The sequence below is a fragment of the Pleurodeles waltl genome, chromosome 3_1, assembly GCF_031143425.1.
Source record: "Pleurodeles waltl isolate 20211129_DDA chromosome 3_1, aPleWal1.hap1.20221129, whole genome shotgun sequence".
In the NCBI taxonomy this organism is placed as follows: domain Eukaryota; kingdom Metazoa; phylum Chordata; class Amphibia; order Caudata; family Salamandridae; genus Pleurodeles; species Pleurodeles waltl.
This window is the reverse complement of record NC_090440.1, coordinates 1,013,887,116-1,013,909,243: the sequence shown is the minus strand read 5'-3', so window position 1 is coordinate 1,013,909,243 and position 22,128 is coordinate 1,013,887,116. Positions and strand designations below refer to the sequence as shown.

Genomic DNA, 22,128 nt, shown 5'->3' with positions numbered 1-22,128 from the left:
TAACACCATATCATCTGTAATATTCAAAAGCGCGTTTGCGGGAACTGCAGGAAGTCTCATGGCCCTGCCCATGAGAATTTCGTGCGGAGACAATCCAGTCTTTCTATCAGGGGTGTTTCTCATTGACATTAACACCAAGGGCAATGCGTCAGGCCATTTCAAATTTGTCGATGCACATATTTTCGCCATTCTTGATTTCAGTGTACCATTCATTTGCTCCACCAGTCCTGAGGCTTCAGGGCGATAGCTACAATGCAGTTTTTGCTCCATGTTCAGCGCTGCGCAAAGTAACTTTATCACCTCGTTATTGAAGTGACTTCCCCTATCCGATTCTAAAGAGATCGGGAATCCGAAACGTGGTATTAACTCCCTCAACAATAGTTTTGCAACTGTAAGGCTGTCATTTCTACGTGTGGGGTATGCTTCAATCCAGTGACTAAAAATGCACACAATCACCAACACATACTTCAGACCTCCATGCACAGGCATCTCAATGAAGTCCATCTGCATTCTACTAAATGGGCCACTGGCCCTGCCAATGTGGCTCGCGTTCACTACTGTTCCCTTCCCTGGGTTCATCTGCTGGCAAATGACACATCGATGGCAAACTGCTTCTGCAGCTTGACGAAATCTGGGGTTAAACCAATCAGTTTTGAACAATCTTATCATGGCATCTCTCCCTAGGTGAGCTTGCCCATGATAGAACCGCGCTAGCTGCGATAAGAGACTATTTGGCAAAACAAATTTTCCCTCATTTGAAACCCATAACTCATCTGGTCTCTTTATACATTGTGATTTAATCCAGGAATCTCTTTCATCCTCCCTGACGTTATTCTGTAATGCTTTTAGTTCATCTATTGTATCTACGACCTTCAAGGCAAATGCTTCAGCTGGTTCGAGTTCTGGTTCACTTATTGAATTCCATTCATCCCTTAGTAATATACAGTTCAAGGCACAAAATCTTGCGACTTGATCTGCATATGCATTTCCCAGAGAAACATAGTCCTGTCCTTTTGTATGAGCACTACACTTTACTACTGCAACTTCGGCTGGCATTTGAATGGCGTGTAACAATTCCCTTATTCTCTCCCCGTTTTTCACTGGGGATCCTGAAGAAGTCAGGAAACCTCTCTGTGACCATAGTTGTCCAAAGTCGTGCACAATTCCAAACCCGTACTGACTATCAGTGTAAATGGTGACTTTCATCAATGCAGACAGTTGACATGCTCTTGTAAGGGCTACAAGTTCTGCTACTTGTGCAGAATAGACTCCTTGAAGCCAGGACGCTTCCAAGACACCTGTTACAGTACATACAGCATATCCTGCTTTCAAAATTCCCATCCCATCTCTTAGACATGAACCATCAACGAAAACAATTTGGTCATTTTCATCAAGCTTAGTATCCTTAATGTCAGGTCGAGGTTTTGTGCAAAATTCAGTCACCTGAAGGCAGTCATGCTCGACGTCTTCAGCGTTCTCAACTTCAGCATTTTCACCGGGAAGCAAGGTTGCTGGATTCAACGTGGTGCACCTTTTCAGCTGCACATTCGGTGAGCCCAGAATTATCGTTTCATACCTTGTGAGTCTTGCTCCAGTCATGTGTTGCGTTCGGGAGCGGGTCAAAAGTATCTCAACTGAGTGAGGGACCATGACTGTTACTGGGTGTCCCATCACTATTCCTTCACTCTGAGTGAGGCTGATACCAACTGCTGCTACGGCGCGCAAACACCCTGGAAGTGCTGCTGCGACCGGATCCAAGGTAGCTGAAAAATACGCTACTGGTCTGTTTATGCCACCATGGACTTGAGTCAAGACAGACAAAGAACATGCATCACGTTCATGACAAAACAATGTGAAAGGCTTTGTGTAATCAGGCATACCTAAAGCTGGAGCCCTGCACATGCATTCTTTCAATTCGATAAAAGCATCCATCTCATCTCCTTTCAGCTCAATTTGATCCAAGGCATCCTTCTGGGTCAGCTTCAGTAAAGGCTTTGCTAGAGTTGAGAAGTTGGGAATCCACTGACGACAGTAGCCCACCATTCCCAAAAACTTCCTCACCTCCCTCCTTGTCTTTGGTGGACTCATTTGAAGTACACTCGTTATCCTTTCCTTCATTATTCTCCTTGACCCTTTCTCTATCTGGTGACCCAAGTATTTCACTTTCTTCTGACAGAACTGCATTTTGGAAGGAGACACCTTGTGTCCATTCCTTCCCAAATGGTTCAACAGAGCAATGGTATCGGCTGTGCAGCCACTTTCTGTCTTTGATGCAATCAGTAAGTCATCGATGTACTGTACTAGGGTTGACTCGAATGGCAATTCTAATGCTTCCAAGTCTTTCTTTAGAATCTGATTGAATATTGACGGTGATTCAGAAAACCCTTGAGGAATTCGACACCAACTGTACACTCTGTATAAGAATTTGAAACAAAAGAGAAATTGGCTGTCCTCATGAAGAGGCACCGAAAAGAATGCTTGTGACAAGTCGATGACTGAGAACCACTCGGCATCGCAAGGGACTTGAAACATTATCACAGCTGGATTTGGTACTACAGGGCAGCATTTAACTATGATGTCGTTTATTTTCCTCAAGTCCTGCACTAGTCGGACCTTTCCACTCGGCTTTATTAGTCCCATGATTGGTGAATTACATGGACTGCTTAACACTTCTTTCAGTACTCCCTGTTTTACAAATTCGTCAATGAGTTGGGCAACTTTCATGAGGGTGTCTTGTGCCATGTGGTATTGTGGGGTCTGGGGAAAGGTTGCATTGGGCTTTACAGTCACTTTCACTGGTTCCACTCCTTTCATCAATCCCACCTCTTTCCCTGTCATATCCCACACTTCCTTTCCAACTGTTTCCCGTAATTCAGCTGGAATATCTTCTTCAGTTATCATCAGGAAGAGACAAATCAGAGGATACTCTTCATCGACAGTTTCCATCTCATCCCCCTCTGCACTGTCCTCTTCTTCCCCATCACTGCTCGTCTGTATTTTAATTCCCTCGTTCGAACACATAATCGAACAACCCAATTTGCACAATAGGTCTCTCCCTAACAGTGCTATCGGGCTTGAGTCACATACCACAAATTTGTGTAACCCTTGATAGTTACCAATGCTGACTGGTACCGGATCTGTAATTGGGTTTGTCAAGTGCCTGTTTGCTACTCCCACCACTTGAACTGTTCTCCCTGAGAGTGGCAAATTTGGTACTTCAATGCTCTTAACAGTTGAACGTGTGGCTCCCGTGTCAACCAAGAATGAGACACGATGACCCATTACTCTTCCCTCCACGTACGGACCCTTTTGATCAACTTCCAAGGATGCCGCAAGCACACAATCTCCTTCCTCTCCTGAACTTTCACTCTCCCATACATTGTTTATTCCACTTTCACTGTGTAATGGGAACTGTTGTACGGTGCCATTTGTATTCATTACCTGACCCGAGACCTGTGGAGGAACCATCACTTGCTGCTGACTCATTGGTGCCAAAGGTATTTGCATTTGCTGATTAGGTACCATGGGAAACTGCTGTTGCATTGGCTGCATTTGCGTCATCTGCATACGGGGCATCTGCATCTGCTGCGGCTGCATAGGCTGTAATCCCTGTAGCTGATTTATGGTCTGAAAATTTGGGTTTGGACCTCTCATTTTCGGTCCCCTCATTGTCTGAAATGCATTGACATCATTGTTTTGCTGACCAACTCCTGCACCTTCCTGCACCACCATCGGGCACTCGCGTTTCCAATGACCGACAATTCCGCACACGTGACACGGCATCACCTTTTTCAATGCCTGCACACCATTCGGAGTCACAACAGTGTTCAAATCCGGACCATTATTCACAAAACCTCCTCTGCCTCTGCCTCTCGCCTGTGGCTGAAACGCCATATTTCCCTGCAACTGCGGCTGCGGTTGCGGTACCTGTTGTTGGAACCCTTGCAACCCTTGCAAACCTTGCAGACCTGTCTGAGCTGCTTTAAGCTGCATCATCATCACTTTCTCTTTCAACCTTTTCTGTTTCACTTCAATTTCGTCGCTACAGTATTTCGCATAATTCAACACCTCATCAATAGGCTTCGACTGCCAACAAATCAAATGCAACTTTATCATCTGACTTATCTCTGGTCTCAGCCCTTCCACAAATCTAAACACAAAATGAAGCATGTCCTTCGCCTCTATTGTTTCCGTGCCACTGTAGTTCTTGAACGCCTTCAACAACCTCTCATAGTAACTATGAATCGACTCTTAAGCCTCTTGGGCAGTTCGATCGATCTTCTGCCAATCCACATTTTTCGCGGCAACCTTCGTCTTCAAATGCTCAATCACCTTATAGTACAAGCTCATCACCATAGGTGATGGTGCACCCGTATCCCTGTCTCTCTCCGGTTCACTTGTCGGCCAACCTACAGCTCTTTTGCAATCCTCCCACAAATCTGCCGGAACCACAATCTCAAAGAGAGTGTTCAGGTCTTCCCAGAGACATTTTGCAAGCTTCACAAACCTGTCAGTCTGTTGATACCATTCAATCGGTTTCTCTCTCAGTTTAGGAAAATCATCCGTAAAAGACTGAATGTCGCTTCTGTGCCATGGTACATGTATTAGTTTTCCCCCTGCTGTCTCCCTCATTGGTAACATGGTTACTGCATCACTACTCTGTGGTCTTTTCTCGTTTAGCTCTGGGACACTGTCTTTCCTCTTTTCCTTTCTCTTTACCCATCTGCTTTCCCATTTGTCTAAGCACCTCCATACTTGTGCACTCTGCAACAATTCTCTAAGGTGCGCCTTCATGCCTGCTGACCTCATGTGTTCAAAATCTGTGGTCCCGAAATCCAACCTGTAGCTCCTACTCAAGTGTTTTGTCTTGTCTATGTCAACCCCGTTTTTGTCAGCTATTTCCTGCAAGCTTTTATGTACCTTGTTCACTTCTCTCGTAATCCTGGGACATAGATATCTCAGCTCTTCTTCCGAGTAGGACTCTAACCTATTCACACCCATAGTCCCTTCCACCAATTCTTGTGCTTCCATGTTCAACCTGACCCTATTCAGATAATCTTCTCCCTTCCCACTGGCTGAGCCTTGTGTGGAATTCAGACTGTTGAACCACTGTGTCAGCTGTTGCGCATTCAACCCCATCAGTGTAGCATTCACATCGACTGCCATTGATGGTTGCGGCAACTTTTCAGTGTTCGATGTTAGAGGTATGATCAATGGGGGGCTCGACCTTACCACTGTCGACTGAGCACATATGGGACTAAACTCCATCAAGGACCCAGATCCGGTTGGCTGAGCCGCTATCGGAGTTATCCCTGGAGTGTTTTCTATGCACCTCCTTTCTGTCCCACTCTGCAGCATTGATCCCTGACCGCTCATACCTAAGTTAGGCTGACTGTACAAAGGTACCGTTGGACCTACAGTAATGGGCAGTGATATCGCATCTGGGTTCTGTCCATTTCCCATGTTCTGAGACATGTTCATTCCCACACTATGGGTCATCATTGCCGGCATGCCCATCTGACTCCCCGTCATCTGAGCATGTGCGTTTCCCCCCTGCATCTGCTTTTGAGGCATCAAAAACTGGGTTGATTCAGCTTGTGCCATTGTTGGGTTGTGACCATTCTGTCCTCCCATTGTGGCTGGATCTAGAATCATTCCCGTACTATTGTCACTGCTGTAGTACCTTGGGATCTGCAGCTGATAATTTTCTGCTGGTTTCAACATGGGCACATCTGGATATATTCTCCTAACCTGCGGTATCTGCGGGGTGAACAGTCCTTAGATCCCGATGATGCTCCTGAACTCTGAGTTTCACTGTTCTGTACCGGTGCCGGAGGGGCAGAACTGGTACTTGGACCTTGTCCACTCTCTGCATAAGGTGGTGGACGGTCGTTCAGCAATTGCATGATTAACTCCTCATCCTCTAACTCCTCTTCTCTTCTCAACTTTTCCTCGTCCTCTCTATCCTTGGAACACCTCCTGTTTGTCTTACATGTAGCTTTCTTACCTGTCTCCTCTTCTTCCTTAGTAATTGCGGGAAACAATTTTATCCCCTGCAATACATCTGACCTCCACACCTTCTGTGCATTATCCCACCTAGCGTCCGCTAGTGTCTTTTCTACCTTCCTTATCCTAGTCTCGAACTTATTTTGCTGCTGCTGTCTAGCCATTAGTTCCCAAATTGCTAGAGCCTCAAACTGTGCTGGCCTTGGAGGTACCTTCATGTCGTACATCGCGAATCTCAAATTCTCTAGGATCCTTATATTGAATGTCCCATGGATCGGGAACGCTACGCTCCCATGTTTCTCTGTCAGCTTGTGCCATTGCTTTAGCCAAAGACACGGAGCTACCCCCTTTTCCTCCATTACAATGTAAGCTGGTGTGCCTTCGGGCGGCATTTCCTCTCCTACGCTCGCTTTAATGTAAGACTCCCCCTTCATCGCACTCCTTAATGCTTTAAAAAATTTCATTTTCTCGTCTTTTATTTCACAAAGTTTGTAATCAATAGGTGACTTTAATTCCCGGAATACTCTTCGCTTGCCTTTCCCCTTCCAATCGAGCCCCACGGACTGCGTCCAATCCGTGCGCGACCCTTCTCTACAACCAACCTATCCCAGCGCGGCTCCTAGTGATGTCACACTCACACACACTGCGGCTGACAAAGCCTCGCGGCTAGTCCTCCTTCACTCAGCTCCTCTCGTAACAACTTCTTGCATGTATCGCGAGCTACCAAAAAAATAATAATAAAACAGATCTGTCGGTTTACTACAGGAGGGGTAACACAATCGCTTCAGGACCTTAGGGATTTTTCACTAGCCTCGGCAGTTATTCCATCTTTCTCGGTCCCCACGTTCGCAAGCAAATCTGACCCGCAGACTCTGCTCTCAACTTGTCAGTGATCTATTCTAGTGCACTTAGAATTTGTCAAAGCCCGAAGTCGAAGTTTCTTTCACTCCCTTAACACACGTACCGACTCGTTGACCACGCCCGGTCAACCTACTAAACCGACCAGACCACAACATAAACAAGTGTCTCATACACTTTTCAACATACTCCGGAGTCTCTTGACCTCGCAGGGCCCGTCTCAACAACAACAACCACGTGGACCTTTTTATGCACGAAGCGCCACATGCACATGAAGTTCGACGACTTCCCTACTCTCACACTCGGAGTCGCACCTCCGCTATTTCTATGAAGTTCGACGACTTCCCTACTTCTACACTCGGAGTCGCACCTCCGCTATTCTCTAAAATCCTCGCAACCTTTTCACACAATCTGCGGCAATAAGCTGTGCAAGCGCAAAATCCTAACTTCACTCATACCATCACTAGTACCGCCAACGCTGATCTCACACCTCCATTCTCTTCATTCGCAAGCTCCGAGATCCCGGGAAAGTTGCGGTGGACTTAGCCCATCATCATTTTCTCAATCTATTTTACCCAAAAAAAATCTAATTCAACTTCTCGAGTGGGATCTCAAAAGTCGAAACCGTTAGTTTAACACCATGTACTTTAAGAGTACGGGGTCCCAAATGGCGAAACCGTCCTCTGCTACCATCTACTGATAGAGCGTTCCGTACTAGTAATTTACCGGTACTTTGGAAGCTCTTTAGGCCGATGAATCTTTTGGCTAAGTGGGACCCTCTCCACCCTTATTCAGTCAATTTAATCAAATCAATAATCAATAACGAACATAAGCAATGCCCTGATCAACATAACACTTAACAATTAGTCCAGAATACATTTCGGCGAACCCCGACCTTTCAGTCAGGAATAACCACACCAGTTTATTCAAGTTAGTGAATTTATTTCCCTATATTAACAAAGCTAGCACAATATATATGTGTCTCAACACCAAATGATAAACATAAATGAACATTAATAGCTGTCCATAACGGCGAAACAGGTGCAATCTATGCAGCATTTGAATAACAAGGCATTCGATGATAGCAATGCAAATCGCTAAAACTATAATCTGTAATGGGCTAATTGCATACATTTAGTCAGCATAACAAGGTCTCAAATTGCATCGTGCAACAAAAGGAATCCTCATCTAACCTCAAATTAGCATCGGCATGTGGGACTTCATGCAAAAACAATTTAGCAACATTAATTTAGAAAAAACTCCTAACTAGGGCTCTTATCAAAAATCAGCAGTTGGTTACCTAAAAGAAACACAATGCAATTGTACAATTTCTTTTCATATTTACCAATTACAATCAGCATTCAAGGAAGTCTTCGTCTCACAGGTACCGTTTCTCGATCAGCATGGGACGGGGCAAAGGGGCAGGGGTGGACGGGGCAATTGCCTCACGGCGGCAAGATAAACTACTACTTCATGCAAAGGGACAAATCAAAGTTAAAGTCTCTAGGGTAAGAATCATTTAAGTCTCTTTCTCTCGATTAGAGAAAGCATCAAAGTCTCTTTCAAAATGGCGTCGCAGCAAGGTGGGCCATAATAGCTGCAATGTCCTGCAAAATGGCGGGTATGGGCGATGTCCAATAATGGCTGCTTTCTTCTCGTGCACCTGGTTTAAATAGACAACAGTTCAAATCCAGTAGGGTCTTCCATTGGAGGGTTCATAGGTTAGCTTCAAATTGTCCAATCAAAAACAACAGTTCTCAAGCTTTTACTTAAGCATACATTATCCTTGGAGACGGGTACGCAAGTTGCAACATTTTATACCAATTAACTCACTTTCAGAGCCTCCATTGTCCGCACCTGCAGATTGACCTTGGAGCAAGGAGAAAAATGCCAGGCTGGCACGAAACCTTAAGATAAGCATGTGAACGATCTCAGTGGAAAAGTACAGCTTCAAGCAGAAATACACGTTTAATAGCGCGTTGGAAAAATACGAGCATCTAAACCGTGAGACCAGGCAACTAGGCCGAAGCCTCCACTAAAGTAATGCTAAGCTAAAACATTTCAAACAAGCAAATCATAGCACACGTTTACGATTATGTCGGATTAGTGCAATTCTAATACATCACGTTACATAAAGCACGCTTATAAATGTTGGCAAACTACTCTGAGGGCACGTTTTGTCCCCGTACAATCTTTATTAGTTCGGTTAAAGTCACACATGATTATTGCAGCACTACGTCTACGCGTCAAATAAATGTAAAACCTTCATTTCAGCTTCATCAGTTGTAAATAATCGTATTAGTGGTAGAACAACGTGTGGGCTTAATCAGCAAGTAAAATGTCTCATACACAAACAGGCCACATGTTAGACCTTATCTTCTCATCCTTGATCAATGTAAGATGTTTTTATCCATTGCCCCTACCATGGACTGACCACTACTTTTTCTAAAGCTGGTTGATTCAGGAGTATCCGGGAAATCGCCCCAGAAATCTTTTAAGGGCTGAAGATTTGAAGACCAGGCTCTTTGTAAAAGCATCTTGGGCACTACACACCTGCCCAAATGCCTGGATACCCCCTCTGGTGATTAGTGCACCATACAAATCATCATAACAACATAACAGATTGTAAGAAACTGGAAAGGATTTGGCAAGTAAGATAGAAGACTGAAAACAAGCATATATATATAGCAGAACTCCATGGTATTCCTTGGAGCATGTGGAATGTATTATGAAAATATGATCCAATATTCAAACAACTCTGAAAAAAATGTTTAAGGTAATGGTTCCTTCATTAATACAGTCTGCAATCCAGTATGTAATACCAATTCAATAACTAATTCCCAAAGTTTCTGAGAGTTGCTCCTCATTTCATGTAGACAACTCTTTTTAACTTATTTAAATGCAGACTCTAATCTGGTGTGGAGACCCAGAAGATTGTGATATTGACTCACACTGAGCTGCTTACACCTGACACTACTAAGGGGCATATTTATACTTTTAGATACAAAACTGCACTAACAGTTTTGCATCAAAAAGTTTAGCGCTATTCTTGAGTGCCAGCTGAGCACCATATTTATGGAATGGCGCAAGCCTGTGCAAAGGGTGGGCTAGCATAAAAATAAAATCATGTTAGCCGGGTGTGGGTGGTGCTATGGGAGAAAGGGGCTTTGCACCAACAAATTATGCTAGGCCTGTTAGAGGCAAAAAAAATGCCTCTAACCAGTCTAGCCACATTTTCTGACACAAAACCATCCAAACCACATGACTCCTGTCTTAGAAAAGCCAGGAGTCATGCCTGCCACCCCAATGGCCAGCACGGGGGACCAGTGTCCTCTGGGCATGGCCATTGCACCCTGTACCATGCAGGGAGCTCCAAGTTGGGTCCCCGATGGCACTTTGATTTAACAAAAAAAATACTTACCTATACTTACCCTACTTACCTAGGATGGGGTCCCCCATCCTACAGTGTCCCTGTGGTGTCGGTGGGGGTGTTCCTGGGGCTTGGGGAGGACACCTGTGGACCCATTCAATGGTGTTTACCCATGGAAATGGGTCTGCAGGTCCCCTAGCGCCTGGTCTGACCCAGTTGTTAAATAATGGTGCAAAGCAAGCTTTGCACCATTATTTAGACCCTCCTCCCACCCGCAAGTCATTTTAGCACGGGGGGATAAATATAGGGCTATTGGGTTAGCTCCATTTTTAGATGGGAACGCCTACCTTGCATCTCATTGACGCAAGGTAGGTTCAAGCATTTAAAAAATGGTGCAAACTCCAATATTTTTACGTTAGACGTGTCTAATGTCAAAATATAAATAAGGAGTTAGTTGACACAAATTCGGCGCAAATGGAGTATAAATATGTCAATAAATGTAGGCCAAGCTCTAATGACACATTAGCGTCTTTCTTTTATGCTAATGTTGTGTTAGATGGCTAAAAACGCCACACCATATTTACAAAGTGGCGCAATGTATGCATTGCGCCACTTTGTAACCCCTTGTGCCCATTATACCTGCACCAGGCATAATGTGTGCAAGGGGACCATTCCCCTGTTGGGGGGGCAAACAAATGGTGCAAAGAAATGTAAGAGATTTTTTTCTATAATTTTTTTCTGCATTTTTAACGCCTGCTCAGAGCAGGTGTTAAAAGGGGGCATGCCATTGTTTTCAATGGGCCCCTATGTACTGTTCAGGGTTTGCACCAAAGTTTTGGGACTAACTCTGAACAGTACATCAATAGCATCAGAAGTGTTGATGCTATTGCCCCCTGCCCTGCGCCAAGGTGTGCTGTTTTTTAAATACGGTGTACACATTGCGGCAGTAGGGGGGCGCAAGTGGCCGCAAGAAAAGTGGCACTACATTCAATGTAGCACCACTTTTCTTAAATCTGGACCTTATATTCTTCTCTTGAAGCATTTACTGCACAACTTCTCCATCTACAGCTTACAAACTTTATTTTGATCCTAACATCTCTGTGTAATGCTTCCATCTAAAATGAGTAAGTCCCTCCTAAATAACAACTGCAGACACTAGTACTCTCAATAACTATTATCCAATTTCTCAGCTTCCTTTTGGAAAAGCACATTATTGGAGTGGTTTCTGTTCTACTAGCTGAAAAGTTGGTTTTCGATCCAGCACAATCAGTTTTCAGATTATTACATGGCACTGATACAGTTCTGATGTCAACACTAGATAAGGGTCAATGGATGCTTGATGAAAGCAACTTAGCCCCTAACCTACTTGATCTCTGTGCTATCTTGGATATTATCTTATATGATAATATTTTTGCAAATGGGCTCTTCAATATATCCTTTATTGTTTACTAGCAGCGGGTCCCCGCTGGTCCACTTGATTAGATCTTGTAAAGTCATGTTTGTTAAATATGCAGATGAAACACGGATGGCCACTTGTCTTGATGATGCACATGGCTGGATGGCATGGGTCAAACAAAGTAAAGTTTAAGTCCGGTCAATAGGACCTCCTCCAATCCCATTGGACTTGGTTAAGAATCTTGGGGCTGATTTAGAATTAGGCAGGGAAGCTACTCCTTCAAAGTGGCATACCCTCTCTGCCAAACTGAATGTCCCCCACCTCATTCAATGACCTTAAATATGTCAGTGGCAGGATCTACTACACCTCTGTTGCTGACATATTCCTCTGAGTAATTACTGACAGAGGTTTGGTGATTTGAATGTCCACCCAATTTAGAATGACCCGTTAAATGGCCAGTATTCATTGTACCTTATCACCATAAAACCTGGTGTTAAAGGGGAATGAAGACAAATAAATCCCATTTTGGAATTATTATTTTTTTAAACAAAGACATGATAAATGTTTGAAGGACAGTACCATCATTTTACATTGACATTAATTCCATATTACTTACATTGATGACAGGGATGGAAAGAAGTGAATAAGATTAATGTTAGGTTCATACATTTTAAAATAGGGAGTTGTTTGTTAATACAGAAGAGTAGAAGGTTCAGGTTCAATCTGATATGATCGGGATAGAATTCCTGAAGCCTGAGGGCTTGGCAGGATATTTTTGCTCCTTGAATACTGGAATTTCTAGCATAAGTCATCTTTTGTTTAAGCAAACAAATCTTAACGTAAATTCTTTCTGTGAGAGGGAGTCAATGTAGGTGTTTTTCTAAGAATGTGTTGTGGTCTGATTTTCAGGCTCCCGACGCTAGCCAAGGAGCTTCATAAAGCATTGACTTAAAAGTCCCATAGTGGATTTAGGAAGGCTTGTGAACACTGCATTTCCTCCATTCGAATAACTCATGACCTGGGCATATACGGTTGATTTTAAGTCTGTGTGAGAATGTAGAGTTTTCGTTTTCCGATCGGGTGGAGTTGAAAAGAGAAGGATCTTGTCAATCTGGAGCTGGGATCTGGTGGCACAAATACATAATTTATATTTTAATTAAAATCTCTTAAAACCATTTCAGTATACTCCTTTTGGTAATGATCAACACCAGCATTTTCTATGATGCATTTCAGTAGAATGAACATGATGGAGGATTATCACCAACTAAAATAAATCCAACAGGTTTTCTTTATTTAACCTTCCAAATGAATAACATCACAAAAAAAACACAAGGTAACAATTTTGTGAATTTCACCCCACATTTAAAAGGTCTGTTTAACAATATCAATATTATGCAAGGAGGGGGGCAATGCCAACTACTTTCAGTTTGGGGTGGACAATGGCCCTTGGCTTTGCCTTGGGCTCTCAGATTCGAGCCCGATCAATAGGAACATGTGAGTGCACTGCTCCTTGGACAACAATGCTTAACTAATGAAAATGAATCATAAGCACTAAAGTAAGCAAGGGCAAAATAAGCAAGCAAATAACAAGTACATTACCAGGAAAGGACAAAGCAATACATTGCTCAAGAACTAGAAAGATAAGATGTTGCTGAAACAGCAAATCCAGGGAAAAAAATATTTGCAATATCGGGCTGTGCTCTTTGGGCACTTGTACAGCCAGAGCCGTGCTGCTGATTCTGCTTAGCAACTAACAGTATACCCATTAAATGAGAGAATGAAAATCAAATCTCCCAACAAGAATGCTGCTATGTTCACTACCATGAAAAAACCAGCAGAGTTCAGAAATGAATTGGGTGGGCTGCATTACCCACACTAGTTCGTTTTAGGGCAACCTATGCTAATGATGGAATGAACAAGGAAAGCAAGGTGACAGGAAACTAAAAGATAGAACACAAGCGTGAGACATAATTGATCAATAGATATGTGTCAGAAACTAGGTAGTGGCGACTTGGGTTCCTGAAAGCAAAATGCAACTGAAGTGAAAGCTTCAAAGGAATATTGACTACTAAAAGCAAGGAATAAAGATGTTGATAGATTCAAGGAGGACTAAGTTATATTATGCATTTTGCATTTGGCCATTATCGACACTACTCAATCTACAGTGATGGAAGGATGGTCAAACTGAACATCAGTGTCTGTTTCAGTGTGAAATATAACTAACAGAGAAAATCAGATCTAACTACTTTATCCTTTATCTAACTCATACTAAACCCCATTCTTTGCTTTAACTCTCATCCGAAAGTAGGCTATTGCTTATAGAAAAGAGCCTTGTATTAGGATTTGTGTGGTGTGCCCAGCAAAAGGAGTGTATGAGCAGTATGGATACTGTTTGTCTGTATTTAGTAATTGGAATGTGACATACAATACATACAAGCAGGGTAAATCAGTTACTAAATAGTAAATATGTACAGAAAAGGCCTTAGGAACAGCTGACAGTTACGTAAAGGAAACAGCATTCACTAGACAGGAAATGAATACATGAATCAAGTTCAGGAAGTAAATTGCAGCAGTAGAGTTTTTTTCCACAGTGAAACATTCAATATAATTTTCAATGACCCACTCATAATAGCTGGATGCAATTACTATATCTTCCATCTTAAGACCACTAACAGTGCATTTGGACCCAAGTGTCGTTACCCAAGGGCACTACAATATGTATAAATTAGAACACCCTGAATGCAGTGGACTAGATGGATAAAAGCAGGACTGGAACACGAAGTGGATCTTTCCCCCAGACTGAGCAGGAATGCTTGAAAATATATATTGATTCATGGTATGATTTTTCAAATATTAATGAAAACTACTGTGTTCTGGGAGACCCTCTAACAGTGCTGTCTTCAGGAAGAATGGTAGAGTCGTCAATGATCATCAGGAAAAGAGAGTTTAAATTCACAACTTTAAGTAATTAATTTGAGAAAATGTACAGTTTTTACATCATTAAACATATATTGCAAATTACTTTTTCTAATTTTGTAAAATTAAGTAGATTGGGTTTGCAAAACTAGTTCTTTATTGAGGGAAGTCGTATTTCTGTGTATATGTCTAAGCCTGGCCTTCTTGGCTCTGTGATTTCTACATAAAACTTTTTAAAATAAAAAATGTAGCATCCGTGCATTTTCTGTTACTTGCATTGTCAGTAAATTATTAGGACGAAGGAGGTGAACGTTAAGCTGAGAAGACATCTAAAAGTATGGATTCCCAATAAGTCATAGTAAAGTCTTTGGTGTGTGAAGTTTTCATGGATTTCTTAAAGGTGACTGCTAGGCCTCCTTCTGTCTTGCAGTATGTATACTTGGGGTTGGGAGGCTTCATGGCATGAGGGTGTGGTATCATCATTGACCAAAAGCTCTCAGATGAATTGGGAGGTCAGGAGTTGCACCGAGAGTAGAACAACGATGTTAAGGTATTTTTTGTTCATTTATCTTACATGAACAGCAAGCTGTTAAGGGACAGATTTACAAGGCCCTTGCGCCCCCTTAGCACCAAATTTGCAGGAAATGTTTTGCCGCAAATGTGATACTAATGGGCCACTGTCATAGCACCATATTTACAAGATGGAACAAACTAGTTTTGTGCCACCTTGCAAACTCTTTGCACCAAGTCATGCATAATATATGCGTGATGTATGCAAAGGGGACGTGGCGCAATGGAATCTACAAAATTCCATTGCACCATTTCTAGCATCATTTTTAAAGCCTGCTTAAAGCAGGTGTTCTAATGAGGCTCCCATTTTCAATGGGCCTCTTAACACTATACTGGATTAGTGTCCTTTTTTTACGCTAATCCAGAATAGCATGAAAATAGCTTCAAAGAATGATGCTATTGTCCCTAACATGCGCTGTGGTGCGCAGTCTTGTAAATATGGTGCTACCATGGTGATGTTAGGATATACGAGGGGGCCGCAAGAAAAGTGGCGCACCACTAGTGATGCGCCACTTTCTTGTAAATATGCCCTTAATTATTTTTCGCTTCTCGTTCCTTGTTGTGTTTGTGCAGTCATGGATGAGGCAGGGGTAAGAGAAAGGGAGATATGGGTGGGAGAAAGGATCATGGGCTGAGGATCTCTGAGGGTAGGATGGTTGGAGAACATATGGGCTTGAGAAGAGGGGGCCCAGTGGTGGCAGCTGGAAAAGCTGAGCTGGAGTTGCAGAGTTGCCAAGATCCTTAATGGCTGGAATGGAATTGAGATTGGTCATGGAGAAAGGCACGTTCTTGCAATCTGGTAATCATGCATGTGTGTTGTGCTATGATCCTTCGTTTCATCCAAATTATGGATGTTGTAGATTTCCAGTGTCTTAGACTGTGGTGCTCTGTGGATGGGATTTCACTGTGGAAGATGGGTCCCAGTTTAGCGGTAGACTGGTAACTGATGGGCAGGGCCATGAGAGGAGGGCTGTACATTCTGATATTTCGGAGATTAATATATAACAAGCGATTGTCCCCACCTTGATGAAATGGTAAGCGTGTTATACCCAAGAGGAAATATCCCCTTCCTGTAGAAGTTGTAGTAAATTACTTAATAGTGAATTGCCCATCCGTTAATGACTGTGGGTTATACACAAAGGCATCTAGCCTCCCCCTGTGGAGTTGGTAGTGGACTGTGCCAAATCTATGTGTTAATGTGAGCAAGCTCTAAGGTTTTCATGACAGAGAAACTGTGATTAACGGTGCTTCTGACTGACCTCTGTTAAAGCTTAGGGAATAAGCAAAGTGATTCCTCATTTTCATGGGGCCCCAAACATTAAATGAAAAACATTTGACTCCCTGTGAAATAGCCATCATTAATGGAAACTAAAGCAGTCACGAAGCACCTGTTAAGAGAGCAGACTTTAGGGAGTCTCTTTTCTTGCAGAAGCTGTGGAAAAGACAATGCGCAGAAGATCTGAGACCCAGGATAGGTCAATAGAGGAGGGGCACCTCCTAGAGAGTCATGCGAGACTGACAGCTGACAAATAGGGCAGAACTGTTGAAGAGAAAGCAAGTATGGAAAACGAAAAATTATAGTGGTTTGTACTGCATTCTTTCTACAAATGCACTCACCACAAGCAAAGTTTATGGCACAAGGAAATGCTGCACTTCAATTTACAATAAACAATAACACAACCGCAGTGTGAGTGATTTTACAAGGCACAGTACATCCAAACGGTTTCAACTCCTAGCAAGTGGCCAACATCAATGAAAACTGCAGTATTCACAATAGACCAATACAGGGCTTGATTTGTAAATAAAAAGGTGCCGGTGCCCAAAGCCCTCCTCTATGCACGAGGCTACTGCAATTAAATGTGCGAACACGGAATACTGAGGCAGCGTAATGCTGAAGCCACCTCGGGCCTCTTCAATCCATATAAAGCCACTACCTGCCCCTTGAGCTCACTCTAGGAGCTTTATACTTTCTCCCTTTGTGACGCTTTTTCATTTTTCTCTTCCTTCGTCTGCCCCATATGTGTCTTTTGCTCGCAGCAAATGCTTGAGGCATAAGAATAAGCCCCGCCCTCAAAAATAAGTGCCGGTGCTCAGCACCGGAAACAACAAGCACAAATTAAGCACTGGCACCAATAACGAGAGCAGAAGGACTGGTCACAGGGCAACATCGATCACCTGGACAAAGGCTAATATTGGGAGGGCACAGGAGCACTTGAAGGAGCCCCTTTCTCTTGCATTCACTGTGGAAACGAAGGTTGTGCAGAACAGAAGCCCTGAGTAGGAGAGAGGGAGAAGGGAAGGCTCATAGAGAACTAACTGTGGGCAGAAGGCCTACAACAGGATTTTAATTTTCCCTTGAACAAGGGGTTATAACAATGGGAAGTGCCAGTTCCAAACTGATTCCTTCTTACTTTCCTTCTGCTTTGTGTGCTTCTCCTGAAGCATTGATTCTTTACCATCCATCGCATTGGATGAAATGTATTCTTCCACTCATGGAATTCATGGAAGTCATTTTTTCTTTTTCTTTCTGCAATTCATGGGAGTTTCTGTGTTTTATCCTTCAATTGCTGCTTCCCTCTCAAGTACCCATGTTTGTTCCACGTTGCTCCTTTTTTCTCCCCTAGCCTGTATGTTACTTCCCTTACCTTTCACAGCTGGCTTTTTTTTTCTTAATTTCCCCCTACAAACACCTCCATTGTTCACCCGTCCCCGCTAACCATCATTGCTGATACGATGCATGTATCATATGGCATCCATCTGTACATGCCATTGCACTTGTTTGGCGGGTGGGGGTATTCCATTGATGTTCCGCATCAGTAAAACATTGTATTTGTTGATGCTGAATAGCAATAGCAAGAAGCAGTAGTCAAGCCTGTAGGTCGGCATAGGCAGCCAAAAGGCCAGACCTATTGGTTCTGTCAATGCTTTTTCAAATGTTTGTAAACCGATAAAATATATGCATGTACATTATTTGCAACTAAATACCCACCTCTAATGCCAATGCCAAGTATTTGCATTTGTATGACTCTTAATTAAGACTTCGTTTATTTTATTTACTTATTTATGCAGTTATTTCAGGGTAGACATTGACCAAAGGTGTTGCAGAAGTTTATATAAAAAATGGACATAAAAAGTGAGCCTACCACAACGATAACAATGCGAACTATACATAACTTCTTAGATTTGCAAATATTGTTGGAAAAATGGTGGAACATGAAAAAAAATTATACGTGCAACACCTTAGTCAAATGGAATCCCAAGCCCTCCCCCCCCCCAAAAAAAATAGAAAGAATTAGCCAGTAGTTCCAGGTAATAATTTAAGCAAAGATAGTAATGCATAATCGGAGATCTTGGCGTGCCAAAGGTCATGAAAAGATAATATAAAACAGAGGTAAGGAGGCAAGACTGGATGGAGTAAGGTAACACTATGTAAGTAGGCAGGAGAAGAACCAAATAGAGGGCAAGTGAGAAGGAGGTGACAGAGGTCAGAAGAGAACCCTAGGAAGAAGGTCTAAGTGCAATAAGGAAGGAGTCCAAGAAAAATGGGTTCTCTCCTCTCTTTGTAACCTGTGTCCTAGCAAAGCATTAGCAATTTACAAAAACGTCTAACAAATTAAAATAAAATACATTCCATACTGTATTACGGGTAAGCCTGGTTTAGTTGGGATTTTTTTCTCAATGTTTTTGCGATATGTCACACATGATTGATGGGCTGGCTGCGGCTGTTCAAGGGTGAACGATGCCTTGTGAGAGCTGCAATAAAGAGCAGGCCGCTCAGAAAACACATTGCAAATTTTCAAAACTTGAGATATGCTCATTTACAATCAATAGCAACGGTTATTTAAAAACGGCAATGCATATATTGCTTTTTCATGACATGGGTGTTATGCTCCTAATTTCATTTCTGAAAGGAAAGCATAACAAACACTGGCGAGGCAGTGCAATAAAATATGCTTATTCCATTTTTAATGAGGCAAACACTGTCAAATGGCTTCCTGATCTGGCACATTAATGCTTAACCTGAGGACAGTGTATAAAAACTGCGGTTCAATTATTGCAAGTCAAAGGCAAGCATTATAACGGAGATAACTTTGTTAGAGACTCACAACGCATGCATCTCACAGGCATGCCTCCAATTTGGAAGACTGGTGCGCATTTATAAGGGTCAGTGTCTCCACCATTTCTCATTTTTTGTCAAGCACTAAAAATAAATTATCCTCTCAAAGCTGGTAATAATAGAACGAAGCAAATTGCCACGACCCAGTAGCCCTCTACCAGCCTAACAAGCTACGGCTATATTTGACAATCACGTCAGTGTCCAAAAAAGCAAAGCCAGAAATTACTGTTTGAAATCAAGTGGCTCTCCGAAATGAAATTGAGTTTCAGCTTTTAGTGTGGGACACCAGGTCAACTTGACCTCAATGTAATGGTAAGCACATTTTACATTGGAAAAGTGCAGATGTGCACAATCCCGTAGATTTTCTTCCTAAAGGACCCTGTTCATTTAGTACACATCGATTAGTCTATTTCACATTATCATGGTACACCAGCATGAAAAAATTGGAGGCAATAATAATGTATATAAGTGGAATTTTAAATGTCCCCTTGAAAATATGCAGTGCACTATTAGTTCTTTAAATGAGAAACATTTCCTTTGTTTGCCTCTGTCCAAATTGTCACTAGATGAAAGTAAATCTAGAGCATATTTGAGCACGATTCTTAGACATTTTCACATAACTTTAGGATTTATGCTGCATTAGATAAGATTTAAAAAAATTATAAGAAGCGAACGATTTGTTTTTATTGTGAAATATTATTTCATGTATTTTTTCTTCAGGTGTTAAAGGGATTTCCAGAATGCCTACAAGCCGATATTTGTCTGCACCTGAACCAAACTTTGCTCCAGAACTGCAAGGCGTTCCTTGGAGCAAGCAAGGGATGTCTGAGAGCACTAGCTATGAAGTTTAAGACAACACATGCGCCTCCTGGGGACACACTTGTCCACTGTGGTGATGTTCTGACGGCCCTCTACTTCCTCTCAAGGGGTTCCATTGAGATCCTAAAAGACGACGTCGTAGTAGCGATTCTTGGTAAGTGTCTTATGAAATATCAAAAGGTAAATCTCCTTTTTGGGTGCTTTTTGATGCAATCGAAATTCACTGGTCTGGGGAGATTTGATTGTAGCCTCAATTTCAAGACATTGGCCTAAACTCTCACCATAAAGTTTCTCATGATTTGAAAAACATCTAAATCTGGTGAAACTCTGTAGACGGCACAGAACGTATGTTCACACTGTGCCTTCCTAGCATCTGCCCTCGACAAATAGGTGCCTATGTCCCACTTTTATTAACTACTGCATCCGTTTGCTCTTTTTCTGCCAAAAGCCTCAGAATACTGACTTTTCTCAAAGGATGTCCTTTTCCCTTGTGTGCTTCTTGTTAATAGATTCCTAAGTTGATCTGGTTTACACTTTTAAGGCAGGTGTTAAATCTTAAGATACTTCTTGTGGTAGGTAATCAAACACCTTCTCCTTGAAGTAACCTCACCACGGTGCTCTGGGTTTTGCCTAGGGCTCTTTCATATAATGCCATTCTAGTTTGTTTTCTTCATGTTACAGTTAAGTTAATTTTCGGCATTAATAGGTGTGACCATATAACCGGTGGTGTCTTTTGGGGGATCCTAAGATTGTTACATTTTCTTCACTTCTATTAAGCTTCTCTCTAACATCCTCATAAATATGGCAAGGTTTTCATATCCTGTTATTAATTATTTCACATGATGGGTTGCCGTGATAACCTCATCCTTGCTAGGGTGTTTTGCCTACAGACTGGACATAAAACTATATATGAGTTGGAGAGTGTATAGCAGGGGTGTAAAGTGAATATCTAATGCCTCCGACAGGCATAATGTATGCAAGGGGGACATTCCCCTGTTAGGGGGGGGGGGAGGGGCAAAAAATGGCATAAAGAAATATAAAAGATTTCTTTGTGGCATTTGAACGCCTGCCCAGAGCAGGCGTTAAAAGGAGGCACACCATTATTTATAATAATGGGTCTCTATGTGCTTTGCAGGATTAGTGTCAACATTTTAACACTAATCTTGCAAAGTGCCAAACTAGCATCAAAAGTTTTGACACTAGTTTCCTAACTACTGCCATGGTGTGCCAAGTCTTAAATACACCGCATCCATGGTGGTGTTAGGGAGTCACTAAGGGGCACAAGAAAAGTGGCACTGCATAGGATGTGGCACCACTTTTCCTAAACTTGCCACTTAGTTTGGCATCTAATCTAACAAAAATAGGCTGGCTTCTAACATTACTTCTCCATCCCCTCTTCTGAAGTGATAGAAAGGAGGTTTTTGCGTGACAAGACAGGATAGCAGTGTGAGACATAAGTAGGGAAATTCAGAAAACGTGTGTAGTAGTCAGGCAATACAATGGTATACATCCTTGGTTCACATCAGATAGCAATCTACAGGGGAAACCTAGATGGCTTAGTAGAATGACTGGTTCTCCAACGCATGCAGACCTTGACTCTGAACCTATTTGAATTGTTAATGCCAAAACATCTTTAATATTGTATATATGTAAATAACCTTATATCATCTTTCAATGTGTCAAATAGAGAACAGCTCATCCTGCCAAAAGTAAGGTTTTGAAGTCTTACAAGTAACTAAGGCTCTGTTGATTTTTTACAAGTAATTCTTCATTAGTGGTATCAGCATACACATTGGATAGATAGAGCATTTCAAGTGCAGTAATGCGGATATACAGCAAGGACAGGTTAGTCATAATCAGTTGCCAGAGTTGACGACAATAACTCCATAACTTTACAGTGTATTTCCAGTGTCTATCCAAATTGTTGGTTTTAGGTAAACCATACTCACTTGATGGTGCCATGTCACAGGAGCTCACTAACACTAATCTTATTTTGCCCAACGGGTGCTGTAACTTTGTAACTTGAAAACTGAGGAGTTAATCTGCAGCTTGTGTAGTGGGGCATCATAACTTACC

At 42.3% G+C, this 22,128-nt stretch overlaps 1 protein-coding gene across 5 annotated transcripts in view; it reads left to right on the top strand.

The window, feature by feature from the left end:
- KCNH7 (potassium voltage-gated channel subfamily H member 7) overlaps window positions 1-22,128 on the top strand; it is a 1,745,544-nt gene that overhangs the window by 1,646,595 nt on the left and 76,821 nt on the right. For 3 of the 5 annotated variants that reach the window (XR_011201481.1, XM_069224261.1, XM_069224263.1), the window contains one exon: window positions 19,954-20,206. Coding sequence is in view for 4 of the 5 variants with exons in the window: in XM_069224261.1 (XP_069080362.1) it covers window positions 19,954-20,206 (253 nt within the window). In the remaining variant the exon portion in view is untranslated. The remainder of the gene's footprint in view (window positions 1-19,953; window positions 20,207-22,128) is intronic. The other 2 variants (XM_069224264.1, XM_069224262.1) reach the window with 1 other exon arrangement.